Raw genomic sequence first — 20465 nt, 5'->3', positions numbered from 1 at the left:
AAAACAGGTCAAAATAACCTCTTGTCTATTTGTAGCAGCACTCTACGATGAACGAGTCCCACACTTCAACTACTTTTCCTTTTTTCCGACCTGCTTCTTGTAGATAGAAGTACAAACTCGATATGCACGAGAACTTGTCTCCTGGTTACAAGTGATCCCTTTCGCATCGGCTTTTCAAGTTTATTTCTAACAATCTTTTGTTTCCTTTACGTTTCCAGCGTTGCTTGAGATTTTGTTCGGAACAGTTTGCGAGGTGCTTTTGTCGGGGGGTCGGTCGGTGAGCAGCATCAGTGATGTATTAACTCAGAGGTTGGCTATAAATGTACTCGCTCTTCTGACTGGCTGCAGCATCCATTCCAAAATATGGACAAAGTTCTAGAGTGTGTTATCACGAGCGATCTGCCTCCATCCACCAAGTTGGTCGTCTTTCATAACTGCTTAACGCATTTGAATGGCGTTGACTGTGTCGATGACTATGTCGATCTCGCATACGTCTGTCTACTATATTCCAGCAAGACTGGTACATCTGTTGATGAGACCAGTCGCTGTGCTGTGCAGAGCATATGTGATTATCTTTTAGTTCGGCTTTCGGACAGCAGTTTCAATTCCATCTTCATGAACATCGGTGATAAAGTCTCCTCTCTAGGTGGGACTTCTACCGAGGCACTGCAGCACTTGGAACTACTCAGATATTTACAAAATATTGAGCGAACAAGCAGGTTATCCTACCTCTTAGAGATGCTGGATCATGTAGATGATACAACACCATATTTTACATCTATTCTGCGAATTTGCGCTAAACTGGAAAACCTTTGTTCGAAAAGTGATCTAGTGCAGCGGTTAAAACGTCACTTTTCCTTCCTCGTTTCTGATGAATTCTCAACTTCTTTGGACAATGTCAAACTTCTTGTAACTGAACTTGTCAGGTTTCTTAGCGTGCTTTCAACTGACGAGCAAGCTGTGGACAGACCGGAATTTCAATCTTCGTTGCATTTGGCATTTTACTTGGCGAATCACATCCTCCAGTTGGTTGTGCGTGCTGATAAACAGTTCATGGGAAGAGAATTTTGTAGTCAGTTTGACACGAGCGCTACCAGTCACCTGCATACGTTAATGGACGCTTATCTTGTTAGTGCGGTCACTACGGAGACGTGTTTCTTCCCACTGGCTGCTCTCCTGTTTTGTTTAGATCCCCCTTCGAACGGACTCGATGGGAGTGCACCAACTCTGTGTGCTCTGATTCAGTCAGTGACGGACGCTCATATTGATTCTACAGACGAATGCTTTGCCCTTCTACGACGGCTCACCATGTGGCTTCTGTGGCCAGACGCGGAAGGTTTTCGTTCGCCCATTGATAAGTGGATTATTGGATTCGTTTGCGAAATTTTCAAACGATTGTTTCACTCGGGAGGTGCCTCTGCAAATTCGAAAAATTCAATTTTATGGTCGCACTTTATGGTGGATCAGCTTCGGTTTGTGATCCGTCTAGTCTCTAGGCAAACTTTACCTCGAATGTCTACTTTTCATACGTTAACTTTTCTTCTACTTGCTGGTAATCCCGGTTCGAAAGCAGATCCTCGGTACTCAGTAATCAAGGACGAACTGCTACCCTTGTTACCCCAAATACAACAAAGATGCAGAGAGGGTGTCCTTAGGTCTGACGAGGCAGAGACCTTTTTCTACCGAATGTCGCAGGTCACTCAGCTTTTGAGTTTCTCCCTGTACAACAACACACCGGGCTCAAATGGGTTGACTCAACCTTCAGACCCTCTAGATAGCTGGGATACGATTGGTGGCGGTCGCTGGTCTGTTCAGACCATGCGAGCTCGTTTAAAAGTTTACCAGTGGTCAACTTTGGCGAGGTGGGGTTCGATGGCAGGGATAAACCTTCGACGTTGTTGGTCGCGATGGGATGAGTCTCCCATAGAAGATAACTACGATGAATTCCCTGGAAAAAAATCAGTTTCGGTAAGTTGAAACCTAATTATTCTAATTTACCTCTATCGTGTTCATGGCCAGACTGTTTAAACCTCAAGCTATTTTTTTCTACATCTCTGTGAACCATCGGATTAGTTCCTGTAAGCCTGTAACAAATCACCATAGCAGAATTATACCCAGAATTATTTCCTCTGTTCCTAGGCTATTACTCATTTTTTTTCATTAGCTTTTTTGTGATGGTATTAATCGCTAACGGGATTTGTGGAAAAACAAGTTTTGTATGTCTGTTATAGTCCCAGTTTGACTTTTCCGCTTTCATGTCCCCCTCACTTTCATGGTGTTATACCGTTGTGTTTCCTGACGGAAACTGCTCGCAATGTGTTCGTGGGTTGATCCACCTTCGTTCACCCACTTCGATTGTTCTTTGTGGAGTTCCCGAACGCTCTTTCACACAAAGTTGTCTGATTTTAGCTTACCTGTTATCGACGTGGTGAACAACAACACCAAGATTGTATTGACCAATGCCGTGTTCAAGCACAGTCAAGGATCTTTTCGATATCTTCCCCTTAATCAGCTGCACAGATCATGTTAGAGCATCCCTTCAACCATTCATACGAATCGAGGGTGAACTGAGCCTACTGAGAATTGTGGATCTGCCACAATTCTAGACTAGGGAATCGAACTGTTCAATTTATGCTGGGTTTCCATCGAATATGTTGAAAAATTCGAGTTCTCTTCAGAACTTATGTAACGACCATGTTTACGCTTCGGCACACGGTCTGCTTCACCGCTTCATGTGGAGATATTACTTTTTCTAGCATGTGACTCGAATTTAGTAGACTGTATTTAGCTAGCCTTATCAATAACAAGAGGATTTATCAAGGAAAATGTCTAGTTTCACGCAAAACTCACCGGGTCAACACAGTGGAACTAGTTCACTCAGCAGCTACTGTTTAGCGAAGCCTATAGCGTTCTGTGAAGGTCGGGTTGTATCCTGCATTCCATCCAATCTTTTTTTGTTTATTATGTTTTTAATTTGTCTGTACTGTTCACGACTGGATATCCCCGGTTATGAAAGGAAACTTTACTATTCACATTACGTAAGCTCATCTTTCGTAGAGTATTTGGCCTCACGAGAGGGTTCAGTGGGAAGAATCTAGACAGAGAAAGGTCACTCTCTCACACAAGCTGTAGGCGGTTGATAGCTTGTATGAATGTTCTTCCTTAGGAATTTCTATCTCCAAGCAGTGGCCCTAGTTTGCGCGGACAACAACCTGGCAACTGACGCATACAATAGTATATTGGCGTTGACAGCCGTTTTGATGTTTTTAGGCCAAGATCACTTCCTTTTTACAACGTGCGTGCCAGGTACGAAGCAGGAACTAAGATTTCTTGACCCAGCATCACTTAAATAAGATTGCTGAATTGGTGCTCCTCTTGCTTGGTGTTGGGATAAGTAAATTTGGCCAGATACCAGATGACCTGCCATACGTTGTTGCAACTAGAACGTTGGGGTGGTAGGCTAATCATGGAAGTTTCGGCACGCCTGTGCGAACTCAGTCCTTACTGAAGCCCGAGAGCACGTTGCCAAGCTACGTGATGGTCCTTCGCTAGGTCTTCTAAAAGACCGAATTCCCAGTGTTTTTGAAGTTTTTTTCTGTTAGTGGTTGCTTGGGCCAGACCGTTCCTGCTTTCTGTGTTATTCGACTCGCGTACTAAGTTTTATACAAGTCTGGTCTGTGTAGATTGCCAGAGGACTCGAGTTGTCGGTCGTGCAGAAATGGTGCGTTCATTTTTAGGGACGCGTTCGTTTATGAGCCGCACTAGGGGCTGTAAGGTGTCCGCGTGGAACATAGAGCGAGTGCTACAATCATGTGTTACCCTCCGTATGGCTTCCGAAGTGCAGCTATGATATAGTAATCGGACAACGGAACTTAGCCCAATAATGCGCTTCCATGGTTGATCGTATTCTTATTTTTCATATCAACTTTGATAAAGCGCTCAGAGTATTCGGTGGTGTAAAGGAACTGAGTGGGACCGTTCAGTTTACCGATGCCATTCGCCTCACTCGTTCATATGGTTTTTTTTTCACAACGGCACGTTTGCTGCGAATAGGATAACGCGACAAACAGTCTTAAAACTGATTTGGAAGTTTACGGGAGAGGAAAGCATGGGAGATGTGAGGGCGTAAAGAATACGAAGATTGTGTAGTATGGGGCAGCGAGTTCATAAAATTCATAAAATCATAAAGGAATCAGCACTTTTGCGGACAGAGTTCTGGTGTTCTGTAAGAGTCTTACCTGCATCATAGTCGTAAGTAAAATGGGTTTGAGAGGGCTTGATGGTTAGGGGCGCGAACTCGCTGACCAGAACGTTCATAGTTCGAACCGAATATTTGTCTAGGCTTGGGTAATCTGTTAGTATCTCAGCCCTCGTGCTTTCACTCTGCTGCACGAACCCTCCTATGCGAAGGAGCATCATTGTATTTTCCCGCTCGTGTTAATGCAAGTACCTTGTTAAAGATTCAGTGGTTCAGCTTTGTTGTTATTTCGAGGATTGCCAAATGTGTTCAGCCAAAGCTGATTCGGTGTAGAGCATCTCAATACGCTCTACTCATGCCTGATGAGGTCAGTCCAAAGTTTTAGGTTTTCTTGAGTACATTGATTTGGTTTGTGGATTTGGCGTTGACCAGAAGTATGTTTTGATTTCTCTCATCATCCACAGAGCACAGTCAATCAGTGCAGGGTGCTTAACCAGAGCGGTCTCCGTAATATTGGGAACACGTGCTACGCAAATGCTGCCCTACAACTGCTCTATCACTGCTCCGATTTTCGACTTGCCGTTCTAGAAGCTGTTCGGCCCAAGTCATGCAGCCAGCCCGTTCGTCCCTGTTCTGCACCCGGACCACCGTGTTCGTCCTTTGTGGCTGTTCCCGAGCTCTCCAAACTGTGTGTGAACAAGGATCTGGCTGCAACTGCTACGACTGGTGGGCTTCTGCGTTCTCAACTATTTGCCCTATTTTGTGCACTAAGCACACATCAGGTACGGGTTGTTATAATTTTTTGTGCCCAGGCCTAAAACAAGTATCTTTACACGGTCGTTGTATATCTCGTACGCCGAAGCAACTGGATAGGGGAGCATGAGACTGGAGCTCTGCAAGATTCGACCACATCGAACACTCTTGGTCATCATCTTCATTCAGACCGTCACACTTGCGTCTTGGGATCCAAACTTGTCGCAACTAGCATGTTTTGCTGATTTTTCATGTGCTTGAACTGTCCCTCGCTGTGACAGAATGAGACTTGCCCTGTGAACTGGTTTCATTCATTCGATATCGTCATGTGGTTACGAGTGACTACATACGTTTTCGTGCCGTAACGGTTAACTTTTAATTGACCTGATTTCAGCGATGTTACGCGACAAGTAACTCAGCTGGCTAAGCTAGAAGCAACACATCTTTCCCAAATGCAAGTCACAGTAACTTTCCCAATGTTTAGTGTGCTACCCAAAGAAAGTTCGCTCTATGGGGGGATGGGGGCGGTTGCATGAGATTTTGGGTAGAAAATCCGGGATTTGATGCCGTTCGCCTTATGTAGGCGCCCCCCACTGGTGGCGAGAAGCTTTGCTATTTCTCTGTCATTCGAGATATTAACTGGGAGTGAGGACAGCACTATTCCTTAGGTCACTGATGTTGATGCGAAGGCCGTTTTTTCTCGTTATCCACATCGTACATCCTCCGAACTGTAAACATTTCTCACCCTATGCAATTTTCGAGTACAGTTTTTCCACCAAGATACTTATCAATGTTACAGTAGCGAAAACCCTAGTTGGCAACAAGCCTTGCTTTTTTACTTGTTCATCTATGACGTCTTTTCGATGCATAACTGCCATAGTCTCTATAAAAAGGAATACAATGTTGCAACGCCATCATATACCGCCTCGGGCTATCCAAAAGAGCGTTACAAATTCAGTTCACTGCCCACCAGGTAGGCCTACCTTTTACGTGGTGTTCCGTCCCGTTACTGTGTCCATGTTATCTGAATCCTGCTCGCTGCTTTAAAAACCGCTTTTCGGGATGCGCACTCTGGTGTGCTTTTTCAACTAGCAGGCCGAAACTAACGAAACATGATCAAAGCGGATTAATCAAACTCGCCTTGGTGTCGTTCTGACCCATTTTGGAGAGCAACTATCCTCTAGGAGACCAGGAAACTTCTGAATAACTCTCTTAAATGTGATTCAGCTGGAGATAACCCCTTTTCAATAAATTCAATAGTTAGGCCTCTTAATGGACATGCATTAATAATGAGCTCTCATATGGGTGTGCATTAAAATTTTGTCTTGTCGAATTAGACATTCCTCATAACTAAAGTAAGTTAGATCTGATGAACACCAATCTTTTTTAGATCCCTTTCGCTCAATACATGTCGAGAATTTATAAAACCGAGAGTGAACGATACATACAAGTATAACACAGATAAAGCAAGTGAGGGTGTGATTGAAGGTGTGAGAATTGTTCACGTCATGATCCGTTGCCAGTGGTCACGTGAGCAGATTACAGAAGTCTCAGTGCGCGTACGAATGTTGTCCTAGTGCACAGACTTGGGTTGCGTGGGCGAGTCGCAGTTGCGTCATCTGTGACTCGACACAGATGTGTTGCGGATCTTGGTAGGTAGACGGTGGCTTTGTAGAGTGTTATGACAACAGCGGTAGAACTAATCAAATGACCACTGTTAGCCAAGTGAACGACCACTGCGCCAGTAATTGATCTGTTCGATCCGGCTCTCAGCCAGAACGGAATATGCTCTTTTGTGCTCTTGATTAACTACAGTGCCGTGCGTCCAGTGGATTCCGATGTGCGACAGCATGTGAAGGGCTAGACTTCCATGCTTTCAGTATACGGCAGTTTGTCTTTGAGTTGTAAGAACATCACCTACACTTGCTGTTTTACAGAAAAATGAGCTCACTACACAACAGTTATGCAGGAGAATAAATGAGTGAATCCCATTTTTACTGGCGGATGGATGGGTTGAGACCTCTCATTACCAGCGCAGTGGTCGCTCGTGGACCAGTACTGGTCATGTGGTCAATTCTAATACTGCTTTTAATATATTGTACCACGCACCATTCTGTCTACCAAGGTTCTTTCAATACACATAGCTGACCACAGTTGAAACAGTTGCGATTCGTTCACTTAACCCTAGTCTTTACACCTGGAAATCGTTCGTACATGAATTTGGACTTCCATAGTCTGCTCACGTGAAGCAGTCTGCCCACTAAGGCTAATCGATCGTGACGTAAACAGTTTTCACAACTTTTGCAGAGTCTGCTTTAACTTTTTTTTTACTTCTGTCTATGTCTCCCGCTTTTGTAAACCTCCGCTCCGTATTGAGCGGAAGAAGAGATAGCGGAAACAATTGTTTTCAAAAGTTCATATTCTGAATTCCATGATGGCTGTCGTGTGTAATATAGTGTTGATCAATCATGGTAGTTCATCGCTCAAACCTTGAAGATAGCCCCTTTTGCTAATGCGAAACAATCCGAGATTCACGTTGCTTATTTCTTATCTGTGGCATGGTGTTTCGACATGGGTTGTAGGGAAAGCCAACAACATAAAGGTATAAAGAATAACCTGACTGTCAGTGTCCATCACGTTTTACGGACAGGCTAAGGTTGCACGAATGNTGTCAGTTTCATCACGTTTTACGGACAGGCTAAGGTTGCACGAATGGCTGAGTCCTCCTGAGCTGTTATTGAAAGCTTGATGTTCATTCTCATCCCACTTTCTCTGAGCTAATATTTCCGCGGTTGGGAAACATTGTTCGCTTCTTACCTTTCGACGTGAGTAGCTGTGGTGCAATTCGCCTGAAGTGGATCATATGCTTAAACATCAGGCGCAGTATCACCTGAAGATAGTTCATTTCTCTAAAGATGTCACGGCAGCCATGTTTTTCTGCGTGATACCCTCAGTGATAGGCACATTCCAAGAGACAAAATATCTTTTTCCCCGTAGTTGTCTTTTCTTAGTGAGATGAACTCAATTTTCGGCCTAGTGTACTTTAATAATCGATATATGACTTCTCGGTACTCGTAAGGAAACGAACCCATAAAGTGATAACCCGCTTCACTGCCCTAAACATTGGAGAGTCTAATTCGTGATCATCATCTGCACTTGGAAATCAGTTAGTTGGGACTTCTTGGTTTCGCAGAGGTCTTGTTCCAGAATGATTATTTCCCAGACTACGGACAGACTCGCCATTCTAAATGTCGCGTATCATCCTGAACCAATAGCTAGAAGCGCTCGAGGTGGTGGTTTGTAATGCGTAGCCAAATGCATATGATAGCGTGTACCGTACTTGCTTGTCAGCCTCATCTGACTTACCTCAGTTCGCTCTGTAAGAGTTGTAATGCTCAATCAACAGGTGTTGATAATTACTGAGTTAATTAGGTGAACTAGCCCTAAACACCTAAGGTCATGTGACAGCAGCATTGATTAGCGTCTGGTATTCGTCACATTTCCGACCAGCGTTGAGTTCTGTACGGCGACGTGGTCATCAATATACTATTTCTCACATACTGTAGGAAGGGTGGTTCGAAACGATTGATGGTATGGGCACGCTGAATTACGTAACTTCAGACAAGGACACAGTGGCGTATCAACTGATGCGTTGATGGAAGTGACGCGGCACACTTCAACTAGTGTTCAGTTGTCGAAACTGATGGGAGAACCAACAAACGTGGTGGCTGTTGCCAACAGAACTAGGATTGACGAGTGAACGACCTATTTCGTGCAAGTGCCATATAGTCGTATTGAGGAGCGGGTCATTACGCAAGGTGTTGGTGATTGCAGTTGATTGAATGGTCCTAGAGAAGCAGACTGTTCTACTTCTTGAGGGCTATTTTTACATTTCTCTTGAATTTCATATACCTATCCGTAATACTAGTTAAGTTGTTCGAGAAATACCACATGAAATTCAGATTAAAGTTATCTGTTACCTATATTACCAGAACACTACTGTCCTCCAACACTGTCTGTATCTACTAATTAATTAACTGGGTGACATCATTTTCTAAGACTCTTTTTGAAACTGATTGAACTTCAGAGGGTATTGGAAACGGCGTGCGATACGCCCCCCCTTATTCTAACATAGAATCAACCGCACCAGCTTTGGAACTGGTGAGCCGTTAGAGGATCTTAACTTTTCTTGATTCTTCTCACACCATAACTACTAGGACCTTTTAGCTATAACCGCACAGATTATATAATCAGTGACCATGTTTTTAGTGATTTCGTTCGATTAGTGAAGCCAGTTTTGGACAAAAGGCCAAACAGCATCGTACAGCTGTTTCATCCGTATTGTAAATCATCAGTAATGCGCATCTGACTAAACTCTAGGGAGTTTTGAAACCGCGACCTTCCGGTTGATAGTTTGCACACCTTTCGGCCATAGTGACCCATCAGCAGTTTGACTAAATCGAACCTAGGCAGGATTTGGCGTCACACACTCCTCAGTCGTGTCTACGTGCGAGCTAATCACACTGCTGATCAGCCGCACCTGGCCGATCGGTTGAGTGTTCAAACTGCTAGCCTGAGGCCGCGGGTTCGCCACTCCCTGCTGATAATTTCCAGCATACTTCCTTCACAGAACAAAGTCTCTAATAAAAACCCCCAAGTTTTCTCACACTGCTAATAATGACAAATTGCAACGGTCTTTTTTGAAGCTGAGGTTCTATGACAGATTGCCAGCCACCTACCCACCGGCCAATCGGGGAACTCAGTAGCTTTTGTTTGGGCGTCCGATTAACTGAGACAAAGCCAATATTAGGTTTAATGAAATTTTCGCCTCTCAGTAGAAGTCCCAATAAAAGACGTTGAGGAGCTGCATTTTGACCTCAAGTTATATGGGGTGTCCGGAATGCCCTCATAACGCTACCTCGTGTCGTGTACTGTCCCGTCAACAACCTACTTCTCTACCGCCATCCTCACTCTGTAGTAATGACTTTTACAGGGGTCCTTCAGTTTCCCACTGCAGCTTCTATGTAGCGACCGCCTACTTATCTGAAACTAATAGTGCGCGCCAGTTTCCCGTTTGTTTGCTGTCATTTTCTCCCCCGAGAACCACTTACACTGCTCCTCTCTTACATTAAGTGTTATCCATAATGCGACGTTAAGATAACTTTGAATTCATGGACGGCCATCAATTTACAACAGGTTAGTCAATCAGGCATGTAGACTTGTGTGTTTCCCGTCTGTTTGCTTTCTGGAGATGTTTTGCCTAGTTTCATTTGGTATTCCTGCTCACTAGATTCAATGCACACATATCACGTGAACATTTGATCCGAAACAGGGCCAAACTGTGCGAGATCCCGGTGCTGTACTCACGCTTTCCAAACCGGCACACTTCGTCATTGGAGAGCAGCAAGATGCCGTTGAGTACTTGAACCACTTACTTGATCGGCTTCACGAAGAAGAATTGCAAGCAACCGATCCTAGTCTGCTCAAGTGAGTGATCCGTGTTAGTCATCAATCCTTAAATTTTCAAGAAATCTCACTTGTGGAGGCTTATGCCGACCATCATAGTGTACTACTGTCGTGCGTTTTGTATTCCGCTTAAGACGACCCGTATTAACAGGGTTTGGGTTGCTTTGAGGGTAAACTAACTGGCATTCCGTTTCGACTCGCCCAGGAAAGGCATTCGTTCCAACTCACCAGTATGCAATTCGGATAAATGTTACCAGTGAACTACATACGTGTACGATGGCAGTATCATCATAAGACTGTCGGCAACGAGTATCTGGGCAACCGTGTACTTGGTGTCTTGGAGATTTCAAATGGATTTTTAGGAAGATCCCATATTCCAGAGATATCTCCATCAAACTAAATCGATTATTGTTCACTACTGTTCGAGACAAACCTATTCGCGGTACCTGCTTTTTGTGTGAAGATTCACTTTTTCGACTCATTAATTGCCCCATTACTTCGAAATTCATCAGAGACCTAGGCGTTTGCGGTACACTCAGATTGGCTATCGTGTTTTTGGCATCTATCTCCAAGTGTGCGACAAGTTATCAGAGAAATTTGAAAGGTAGTCGGTGGGTCCGTTCACGATTTTTCGAAAACGGAGGATTCTGAACCGATTCCAATCTTCAATCAGTTAGAAAAAGGTTGGAACCCATTTTGAAGTCATCCTTACAGGACTCTTCTGAAACAATGGTTCCAGTTTTTCTTTCGGTTGACTGGAAGTCCTCAAGTATTTGAGTGGCACCAGCAAATAGAACTGGTTTAAACAGCTACTCCTGTTTTTGTGTCTCTTATGATGAAGCATACTTCATTATGACGCGCATACCCTGTAAATCGGCCACCTCTCTTTTTTCCACCCTGTTTTTTCAAGATCAAAACACCAGCAACTAGATGACAGCCAAATATGCCTCTCGGCTGATCGTACTCGTAGCGTTCTCAATCCATCCCTACCGTGTCATCGGTCTATTCGCCGTACTAACAGTTCACCAGATCTCGGAACTGAATCCCAACCCACGCAAATTGCCGGATCAGCACCTACCGATACCGCTGCTGCAGCAGGCCAGCATATGTCCCTAGTGCGGCAGTTGTTCGGCGGTCAATTGGTTCGACATACATCTTGCACAGAGTGCGCCCATGTGTCCAGCACATGTGACGAGTACTTCTCATGCTTGTATCTCCCGGTCGCGTCGTCGGAGGATCTGGCCTTCGACGAAGAACAAAAACCATCCAACTCTGTTTTTCAGGTAATTCTTACCCCAATTAGGAGCTTTCCCTATGATTATCTGTGACGAATTTTGACTGATCTATCGTTCATGTACTAATGCCGGCAAACTGAACGGAGTATGTTTCTATTGGTTACTAACTGGCTCCGGGTAAAGTGGCTAGGTGTACACCCTGTCGGTCACGTTAGTTCCATAAGCTTCCGGAGTCAGTTGCAGAAGTCGCAACTTTTACCTTCAAATTATTGCTTCGTTCCTCGTGGGTCGTTTCTCTTCACCAACCGGCTGAGTAGAAAACAGTTTACGGAACAAGCAGTTGTTCAAACAACAATGTAACTAAAATATCAACTGTAAGCTATGATTTTCTACTTGGCCATTTGCTATGATCACATCACCATTCTAATATTATATCAGACTGAAGAATATCTCGGAAGATATTGCTGATTTGAGAAGGACCAATTAATGTCGGTAACCTCCACCTTCCGGAGCAAGTAGAACATTAATAAATGGTGGTAATTGTTAAACAAAGATGAATCACCGGGCAAACCTGTTTCATGCTTGTATCTTCTCCATCTTATTTCACACTGGCTGTGCCGTCGTTGACCACACACCGTGATCACTCAACCGTCTTCTAGGCGTCCATTATGTTGTCATACTGTCCTGATTGTGGTATGATCTTCACTTAGTGCGATCCAGTCAAATTGTAACCTTAAGGCCATAAACATCTCCAATGCAGACAGACCTTGTTCCGGTGAACTATAATGTAGTGCATATTTTTTGTTGTACGCCCCCAAAACTTATGTAGTTTGATAGCGAAGAACGAATGTCGACGTTGTTTGAGTGGCGCTTACTCAGTTCCGGACATACTGACCAACACACTTGATATTTTGTAGGACATTTCCTCGGCGGAATTCAATTGTGGCATTTGCCCAAAACCGTGTAGTTTTCCTTTGACCCAAGTGTGAAAACTTGCCAGCCATTTGTATTTCGTCTCTTTGAAGGCAAGGGCTTATGACTAATAAAATGACCTCGAGGTGGCTCAGTGCGTGAAGTGCGAACTCACTGACCAGAAAGTCAGCCTCTGCATTCCGACTGCTCCTCTCTAGGTGTGGGTAGCCTGGCAGTACCTCAGCCACCATGCTTCCTTCGGGTGGCATGGGCACCGAAAGAGCGTTCACCTCAGCCACATAACGATTTTTGCACCCCAAATTGTTTTCCTCTGCCTCATGCGCTACTCTTGAACCCCTCCGTATGCTCACTGCTTTCTTCACTCTGTCCGCATTATTCCAGGTGGAATCGGGCTCACGTGTAAGCAACACAGATTTGGACCTCACGTCCCTCATTCGAGCTCATTTCACCCGAACAGAATATGTCTCTACTCAAAACGAGTGCGAATCTTGCGGCAAGGTCACGAAGCGCGCGAGAAGACTGAGTCTACGAAAGCTCGCTTCTCACGTGCTAATCTGTTTGAACATATTCACCTTTTGCCGTGTGAAGCAAACATCGTCCAAAATCTTGCGTCCAATATCCATTCCCGAACGTCTTTCTGTCACCCTGTCGGACCACACTGCCAGTGAGAATGGATACTTTTGTGATGAGAAACAGGGATCGCGGTCGCTTGCCACCAGGTCGTACGCGTTGCAGGGAATGATATTACATCATGGCTTGTCCATCAGTTGTGGTCATTATACCTGCGTGGCCCGAGTGGGGATGCAGTGGATCTGGTTCGATGATGACATTGCTCAGTACACCTCGTTGGAGCAAGTCTATGCACAACCTATGACCACACCCTATCTGCTTCTATACTCTCAGACCTGACCCGCGCGCGACTAGACTGTGTTGTGTATCTTTCTCAAAATTTCCCTCTCTTGTTGATTTAACCGTGCGCATATTGTACAACTACAGTGAAAGATACATCTGCTCCCCAGTCAACTTGGTTTCTTACCTCGAAGGCACGGAAAAGCGCCTTCTTTTAGTAGTGCTTGTTTTCTTCGAGGTTGCTGATGTAAACTCCTCCATAGGAAGAGATTACTTGGTGTGCATGTATGGATGTACACCTCTGACAAGTTGTTTTAACATCTGAAATCGGCCGTGCATTTGTGGAGCGCGAGATATCAGTTATCATCATCAACGATATCAATACTTACTGGTGCTTAACTGCCATACAACCATAAGGGAGGAAAGCCTTGTTAAAGAGTGGGAAGAAAAGGAAAGGGTAATGCTTACGCGGATGTTTAAGTATGGTGCCACCAGCAGGATCGATCCAGCGTCCTTTGCCAATCACAATCGACATAAGCCCAACACACAGCAACAGGCGACCGAAAAATGATAGCATTCGGGTCACTGGGATCGACTGCGTGTTATCTCCTGCAAGGTTTCCAACCATTTGCAAGCAAGACCACTTGGGCTGTAGTCATAAAGGCGCGACGATCACACAGCACTCGGTTTTGATAGTGGCCGCTTTCATTTCACGTTGCAATTTTATGATGACTCGTCCCGGCGAATATTTCGTGAACAAAATGAGATTTTGTAATTAAAAATTCCCTACTGTGAACAATGTGTAAGTGGCTCAGAGAATGAATAATTCCGCAAGACGAGTGAAACTTTCATATGAGAAGTCGTGTCTCGAGGAGTCACTCAGTACGTGACCATGTGATGTGGTTTCTGTGAGTGCCGGAGTGAGAGATGACCACACTGGTGTTCAGGCGCTTTAGGCCGAACGGTTGTGTCCAACCACTGACCTGAAGGTCGTGGGTCCGAAACCGAGTTTCTTGAATTGCACACGGCTGATGACTTTCAATAAGGATGAAACAACTGTATACTTATTCCCGACTTACTGACAGAACGATATCTCAATTGAAAGCACCACTTGTTTGTTCACTGCAACAGGTGACACCAGAACGGAATAACTTATTCCGTAAGTTTGTGAGTAAAATACACCGTCTTCATTAGGGGATTCTTTATTGTGCCAATAGGTCCGCGTATTAGTCATTCATGTATATTTTCAAACGGTTTCAGTACGGAAAGGATCAAGCAACATACTGTTCTCAGTGGTTGTGCTTGTACTGACGCTAAGCCATTTTCATCGTACACTTTTCGTTTTGTGGTTTTTGTTCGCGTCTGCCCACATAACGTGGGAAAAACAATTGTTTGTAATGCTCTAGGGGATGGCCTCGGGTGGTAATCGTGTTGAATACCTGGTGTCTTCGCTTTAGACAAATCAGCAAAGCTGCTAGTAAGCCCCATGGACAATTGTTTTTTCGTTTAACATGTGTGCAAGGCGTTGAAGGCTGCTTAGCTTGGGTGTTCCCACCAAGAGACTCCCGTCTTCTGTGGACGAAGCATTTTTGCATTGTTCCTCTCAAACGATTCCTCTTGTGGGCGCGGAAGTTCTGTATATACGTTGTACGGCATTGCGATAACATTTCAATGACCCTGACAATTAATTCACAAAATTCACTGCGTTGGTGCCCCAATCGAATGGAAGATCGTCATGTGAATGCGGACTATTGCTTGTTAGGTTCGAAGTGGTCCACTGAATTTTGTTTCTTGACCGTTCGTCGTCTATTGGTTTCAGGTCAGGTTCAGAAGTCGCGCAATTTTTTTGAGATGCAGAGTTGCGGGTCATACAGTTGAATTCAAAATTCTCAACCATCCAACAACGCAAAGTACCTCTTGCTTCCAGGATGAATGACAGAGATAACACCGACCACAGATAGCAACACTCCGGGACTTTAACCGAGGAAAAGCTGTTTTGAGTTTGACGGCCCAAGCCGATCGTGTCGCCAGCTCATTCTCGGTCGTTGATGGAAGTGTGACGTTCATTGAGGAAGAATGCTAAAAGTACGGCCCCGTTTTTGACTGTATTTAGAGGTACACAGCACATCCTCTGGAACACTTATCTGAAGTATATCCTACAAACCGAACTGCGATGAAAATAAGTGCAGCAAGTCGTTGGTTTGTTCGCTGAGCTGGGCAATATGATTGCAAGTGTTTCACAACCAGTCGGGGTGACATCATTAGTTTGTTGTGATGTTCGCTGACTGGGCAATATTATTGCAAGTGTTTCACAACCAGTCGGGGTGACATCATTAGTTTGTTGTGAGCGGAAGTGCGTGAACGTCGGAAGTGCTACTGCCACAATCATCCAATGGAAATCCGAAATATTCTCTTGAACGCTGACATGAGTTAAAAAAACAATGGTGATGCAACTTTCTTTCTGACCTCGGTAGTAGTGCACACATTCTCCTGTATGAGGCTCTCGAAAGCTGCACTAGTCGTTATTCAAAAGTACGAAGAGGATAAGAACAAGAAATTGGCGAAATGTAGAGCGCATATTTACTGACCGGAAGTTCCGTGGTTCGAACCCGACCTCTGCCTCTCGACTTCCCCTGTCTAGGCTTAGGCGACCTGTCAGTATCCCAGCCCTCGTGTCTCATTCGTGTCTTATTCTTTGCATACCAATTTGGTTTTGATGGGAGACTCACCTGGAATGCAGCTGAATCTATCATTTATGATGTTTTTATTAAACGGAACCGATCGTGGACTGTCGAGTCGAAGAGTGCAACCTTATGAGAAGAGTATTACGTCTATACAAGAACAAGATATATTCTTTGTTCGTCATTGCTGATGAATTTTCAGACAACACATGAAGCAGTACGCTTTTGATCGGTGTTGTGATATTGCTGCTTTTTATTTGCCGTGAGGTGTTCCCACGTCTAAAAGTCTGGTAGAATTCGATCAGAATAAAATACTATACTGAGCTTTTCTAAGTGCCTGAAGATACAAAGACATTGAGTGTGACACATCGGGTGACTTGTTGGCTTTTCTGAGAGAATATGGACTGATTATTTCAGTCTATTGAGGGTTTTGCCCTAGGACTTGACCACATAGTTCAATCGGCATCGTCCAGCAGGTGAAGCCAATCTGTACTGAAGAACCGAGGAGCACTGTACAGCCGTTTCATCCTTATTAGAAATCGGCTCGGGACTCTCTGGAGTTCCGTGAGGTACGCACTGCTGATGATCTCCAATAAATATGGAACAGCTGAATAATGCTACTTGGCTTTTCAGCTCAGATTGGCCTAACCTACTGGAGGAAATTTCCATTAGAATTCAGCACCTTAAATGTAGTCGGGACTTGAGTATTCCTCAGTCGTCTGCGATTGTCCGAAGGCGGATGCGATCTAATCGTGTGGACTTTTAATTCGTAATTAGTGAAGATAGCTTGCTAGAGTTTTTTTAATTCTGTAGGAGCAGCGTTGAAGGGCGGCATTACTGAATTATTTACAATGTGCTCAGGTGCTTGAAAAGAACATCAGTAGCCTTACCATGCTGATAGCGGAAATACTTCAGTGTACTACGTGGCAGAATTGCACCTGGCCTACGATTCTACGGATGATCATACCACCAATTGGAGTTGATTGTGGACCCCCTATCATTCTTTTTGGCTGCAAAATAAACAGGATTTGAATTTCTGTTGTAATTCAAGGTTTTTTTCGGTTTTGCTTATCACTCATCGTTTGTTCTTGACCACTGGTCTCTTTAGTTTCACCTACATCAACTTACACATCTTTCGTACGCTTGAGGTCAAAGAGAGACGGATAAAAATAATAAATATGCATTTGGGAGACTCACTTGCGATAGGTTAGCTGAACAAATTTTGAGCAATTAATAGTTGCATCTAAGTAATTCAGTCTGCATGGAAAACATGCTGTGTACCAGGTCTACAAGCGCTTGCGCTTCGTGGCTCTTTCTTGATAGTAGAACACTGTACGTAACCTGTATACTGGGACCGCAGTATAAGTTTGACCTTGTTTGAGACTCTTCAGCCTCGATTTCGTCATTTTTTCACTTGAATAACAGGTCAGGTGTCAGACTTGAGGTTGGGTCAATTAATAGATTTTTAGTCATGTAACAGGCAAAAGGTAGTAAACGTCTACGACTGAGTGCCTTGTATGTAAGTCAGATACATTGTTGAGCGAAATCATTCCAATTGTAACTTTCAAAGGCTGCTGAACACAATGTGGCGGCCTGCAGCGCCACCGATGGTGAGGCTGCTTCTGAATTGTGGCTGATGCTGAATAAAATTGACCGCAGTGGATGTTGAAGCGGTAAATACAGTGTTAGGCTGAGAGGACGAAAGCACTCCAAGTTGAACCACATGATATGTCCTATCCAGGGTAGTTGGCTGCCTTGTTTTCGCCGACAATTTGGGGGAATCGCTCGTGAACGAAACCGGCAAATGAACAACTAGATTAGGCTTATTCGACTTTCACAGATTCTGCGACTATAATTACTCGTTACCTGTGCGTAGCTGGCGTGATACCCGAAAGAAGCATAACGACCGAGATACTTCCAGTTAGCCTAAGCCTAGACAGAAACAATCGAAAAGCTAGTGTTTCCTTGGTTGTTGATCTGTTCTCCGAGCTTGGCAGTTGGATTGCAAACGTTTCATCACCAATCGAGATGACATCGTCAGTGTAGGGTTGAGTGGGTGAATTCGTGCAATTCTGCCTGTGATTATATAGCTTCTAAACAGTATGTGGTAGCTCTGGAAGCGGTCTTCGCGTAGTTTGGTTGGTCTCCTATGAATCTGACTTGGGCTCAATCTCTTGCGTCTGGTTGGTTCGTTAGGTGCATTCAGTTCGACAGTTCTGTGTGTTGTTGTTCTGTTGTGATTCTGCTGCAACCCAGAAGTTGTCCGATTCTACGGACTTCCAAAGGTTCACAGAGAGGCGGTACCATTACGCCCAATTGTCTCACTACCAGTGAAAGGAAGAGGGCCCTCGCTGCGGAGTTGTTTATTCGGAAATGCTAACTGACCGGTTGCAGACCATTGAACAGGGAAGCAAAACTCTAATCTGCATCTTAGTTACAAAAACTGTACACCGATTTCCTCCCGAACGAGTCTTCTTAAACTTTCCTGGAGATTCATTGACTCCACTCATTCGTCGGTCAAATCCAAGCAAATGTTACAAAGCGGCTCCACGAATTCCGCAACAGATCTCCCTTTTTCAATAGACACAAAGCGAAATTCTACGAACAACACATACTACTCGCGTGTCTCCCCATCACTAGTATCACCGTTACACCAGAAACACCCACAAGCAGCATATCAAAATAATTGTGGAGGCGGCTGAAATATTTCACGAATGGGTCTCAATATTCTATCAACAATGCAGTACAATTTCTGGAGAGACTTAAAAACGTGAAGATTGAAGAAGACGAAATAATTGTGTCGTTTGGTGTAACCTCTGTTCACTGTTCAAATCGGTTGATTTAAATGCAGGGCGGACGACGGTCGCTGAACTCCTGGACGACCGCGGAGACATCGACGAGACGCTCGGGAGATAAGAAACATGTGCACTAACATATCTGTGCTTGACAACCTACTTTGAGTTCAATGGAGAATATTGTGAACAAATCAAAAGAGCGAAGACTACGAGACATTCCGAAATATCGGCTACCCGAGGGATTTCATATGGTGCTTACCAGACCACCACCAAACTGATTCGTCAACAGAACCAGAACAGGGGAAGATTACGCTGCCGTGTATCAGAAACGTCGAGGAGATGACTGCACGACATCTACAGCAACAGGGAATTACAGTCGCCTTCAATCCTACAAACACATTGAAAAAACTTTCTCGAAACCAAAGGGAAGGTTGGATCGCCTTCAACAAACACATTGAAAAAACTTTCTCGAAACCAAAGGGAAGGTTGGATGCATTGAAGAAGACTAACGTGGTCTACAAACTTAACTTAAACGACTGCGACAAACACTGTGTTGTCCAAACGGGAATAAAACTTGCTACCAGAATAGACTAGCACAAGCTTTTCAGCGGAAGACATGACCCAATGTCACTTGTCTCAATTCACGAAGACAGAGAAGGACACAAGTTCAATTGAGACAATGTTCAAATACTTGCTCACGTAAGAACTGAATGGCAGCGAGAGTTTTCCGAAGCGTGGTAGTCCACACAAAAATCAATCAATAAACACATCAAAATTGACCCAGTCTATCAGCCGTTACGAGCGGAACTACACAATCACAGGACTCTGAGCCAAGAAACCTAACAACAACCGAAGGACTAATTGGATGAAAGGAAGATAATCACTGAAAACAAGTCACTGAATCAACCCATCAGGGGAACAAATTCAGACCACAAAGCAAGAAGAAAACGGCCGAATCACAACAGAACAACCACACACAGAACTGTCGAATCGAATGTGCCTAACGAACCAACCAAACACAAGAGATTGAGCCCGAGTCAGATTCATAGGAGACCAACCAAACTACGCGAAGACCGCTTCCAGAGCTACCACATACTGTTTAGAAGCTATATAATCACAGGCAGAGTTGCACGAATCCACCCACTCAATCCTGCACTGACGATGCCACCTCGCTTGGTGGTGAAACGTTTGCAATCCAACTGCCAAGCTCGGCGAACAGACCAAAAAACAGGCAGCACCCCCGAGCTACCTATGTTCTATAACATTCCCAGCTAATGTTTGGTTCGAACCATGGACTTTCTGCTCAGAAGTTTTGCGCCTTAACCCCACAGCCATCTGGATCTGTCTGGAATTGTATCATGCAATAACCTCTGCCCAGTTTATAGCTGTTTTGTCGTAAGGCTGTTTATAGCCTTGACTAGGTATCTGAAGTTCGAGTATGTTCGATTAGAGAAGACTCTGCTTGGACGTATTTTCTGTTCAAGTGATCAACGAACTATGGTGCTCAGTTTTCTATGAGGAACCATCAACACCTGGAAAAGAAAAAAGATTGTTT

At 44.4% G+C, this 20465-nt stretch overlaps 1 protein-coding gene across 1 annotated transcript; it reads left to right on the top strand.

Moving 5' to 3' along the window:
• Nucleotides 1–201: 201 nt before the first annotated feature.
• On the top strand, nt 202–13599 carry T265_02499 (hypothetical protein; the record flags this gene model as incomplete). The annotated part of the gene is made up of 5 exons (XM_009166762.1): nt 202–1968; nt 4663–4980; nt 10284–10438; nt 11328–11700; nt 12967–13599. The coding sequence occupies 5 exons, from the start codon at nt 364–366 to the stop codon at nt 13492–13494; spliced, it is 2979 nt and encodes a 992-aa protein (XP_009165026.1).
• Between the last annotated feature and the right edge of the window lie 6866 nt (nt 13600–20465).

This window comes from Opisthorchis viverrini (assembly GCF_000715545.1).
Source record: "Opisthorchis viverrini unplaced genomic scaffold opera_v5_32, whole genome shotgun sequence".
Classification (NCBI taxonomy): Eukaryota; Metazoa; Platyhelminthes; class Trematoda; order Opisthorchiida; family Opisthorchiidae; genus Opisthorchis; species Opisthorchis viverrini.
The sequence above is the reverse complement of the archived record's forward strand: the minus strand, read 5'-3'. Positions and strand labels throughout refer to the sequence as shown.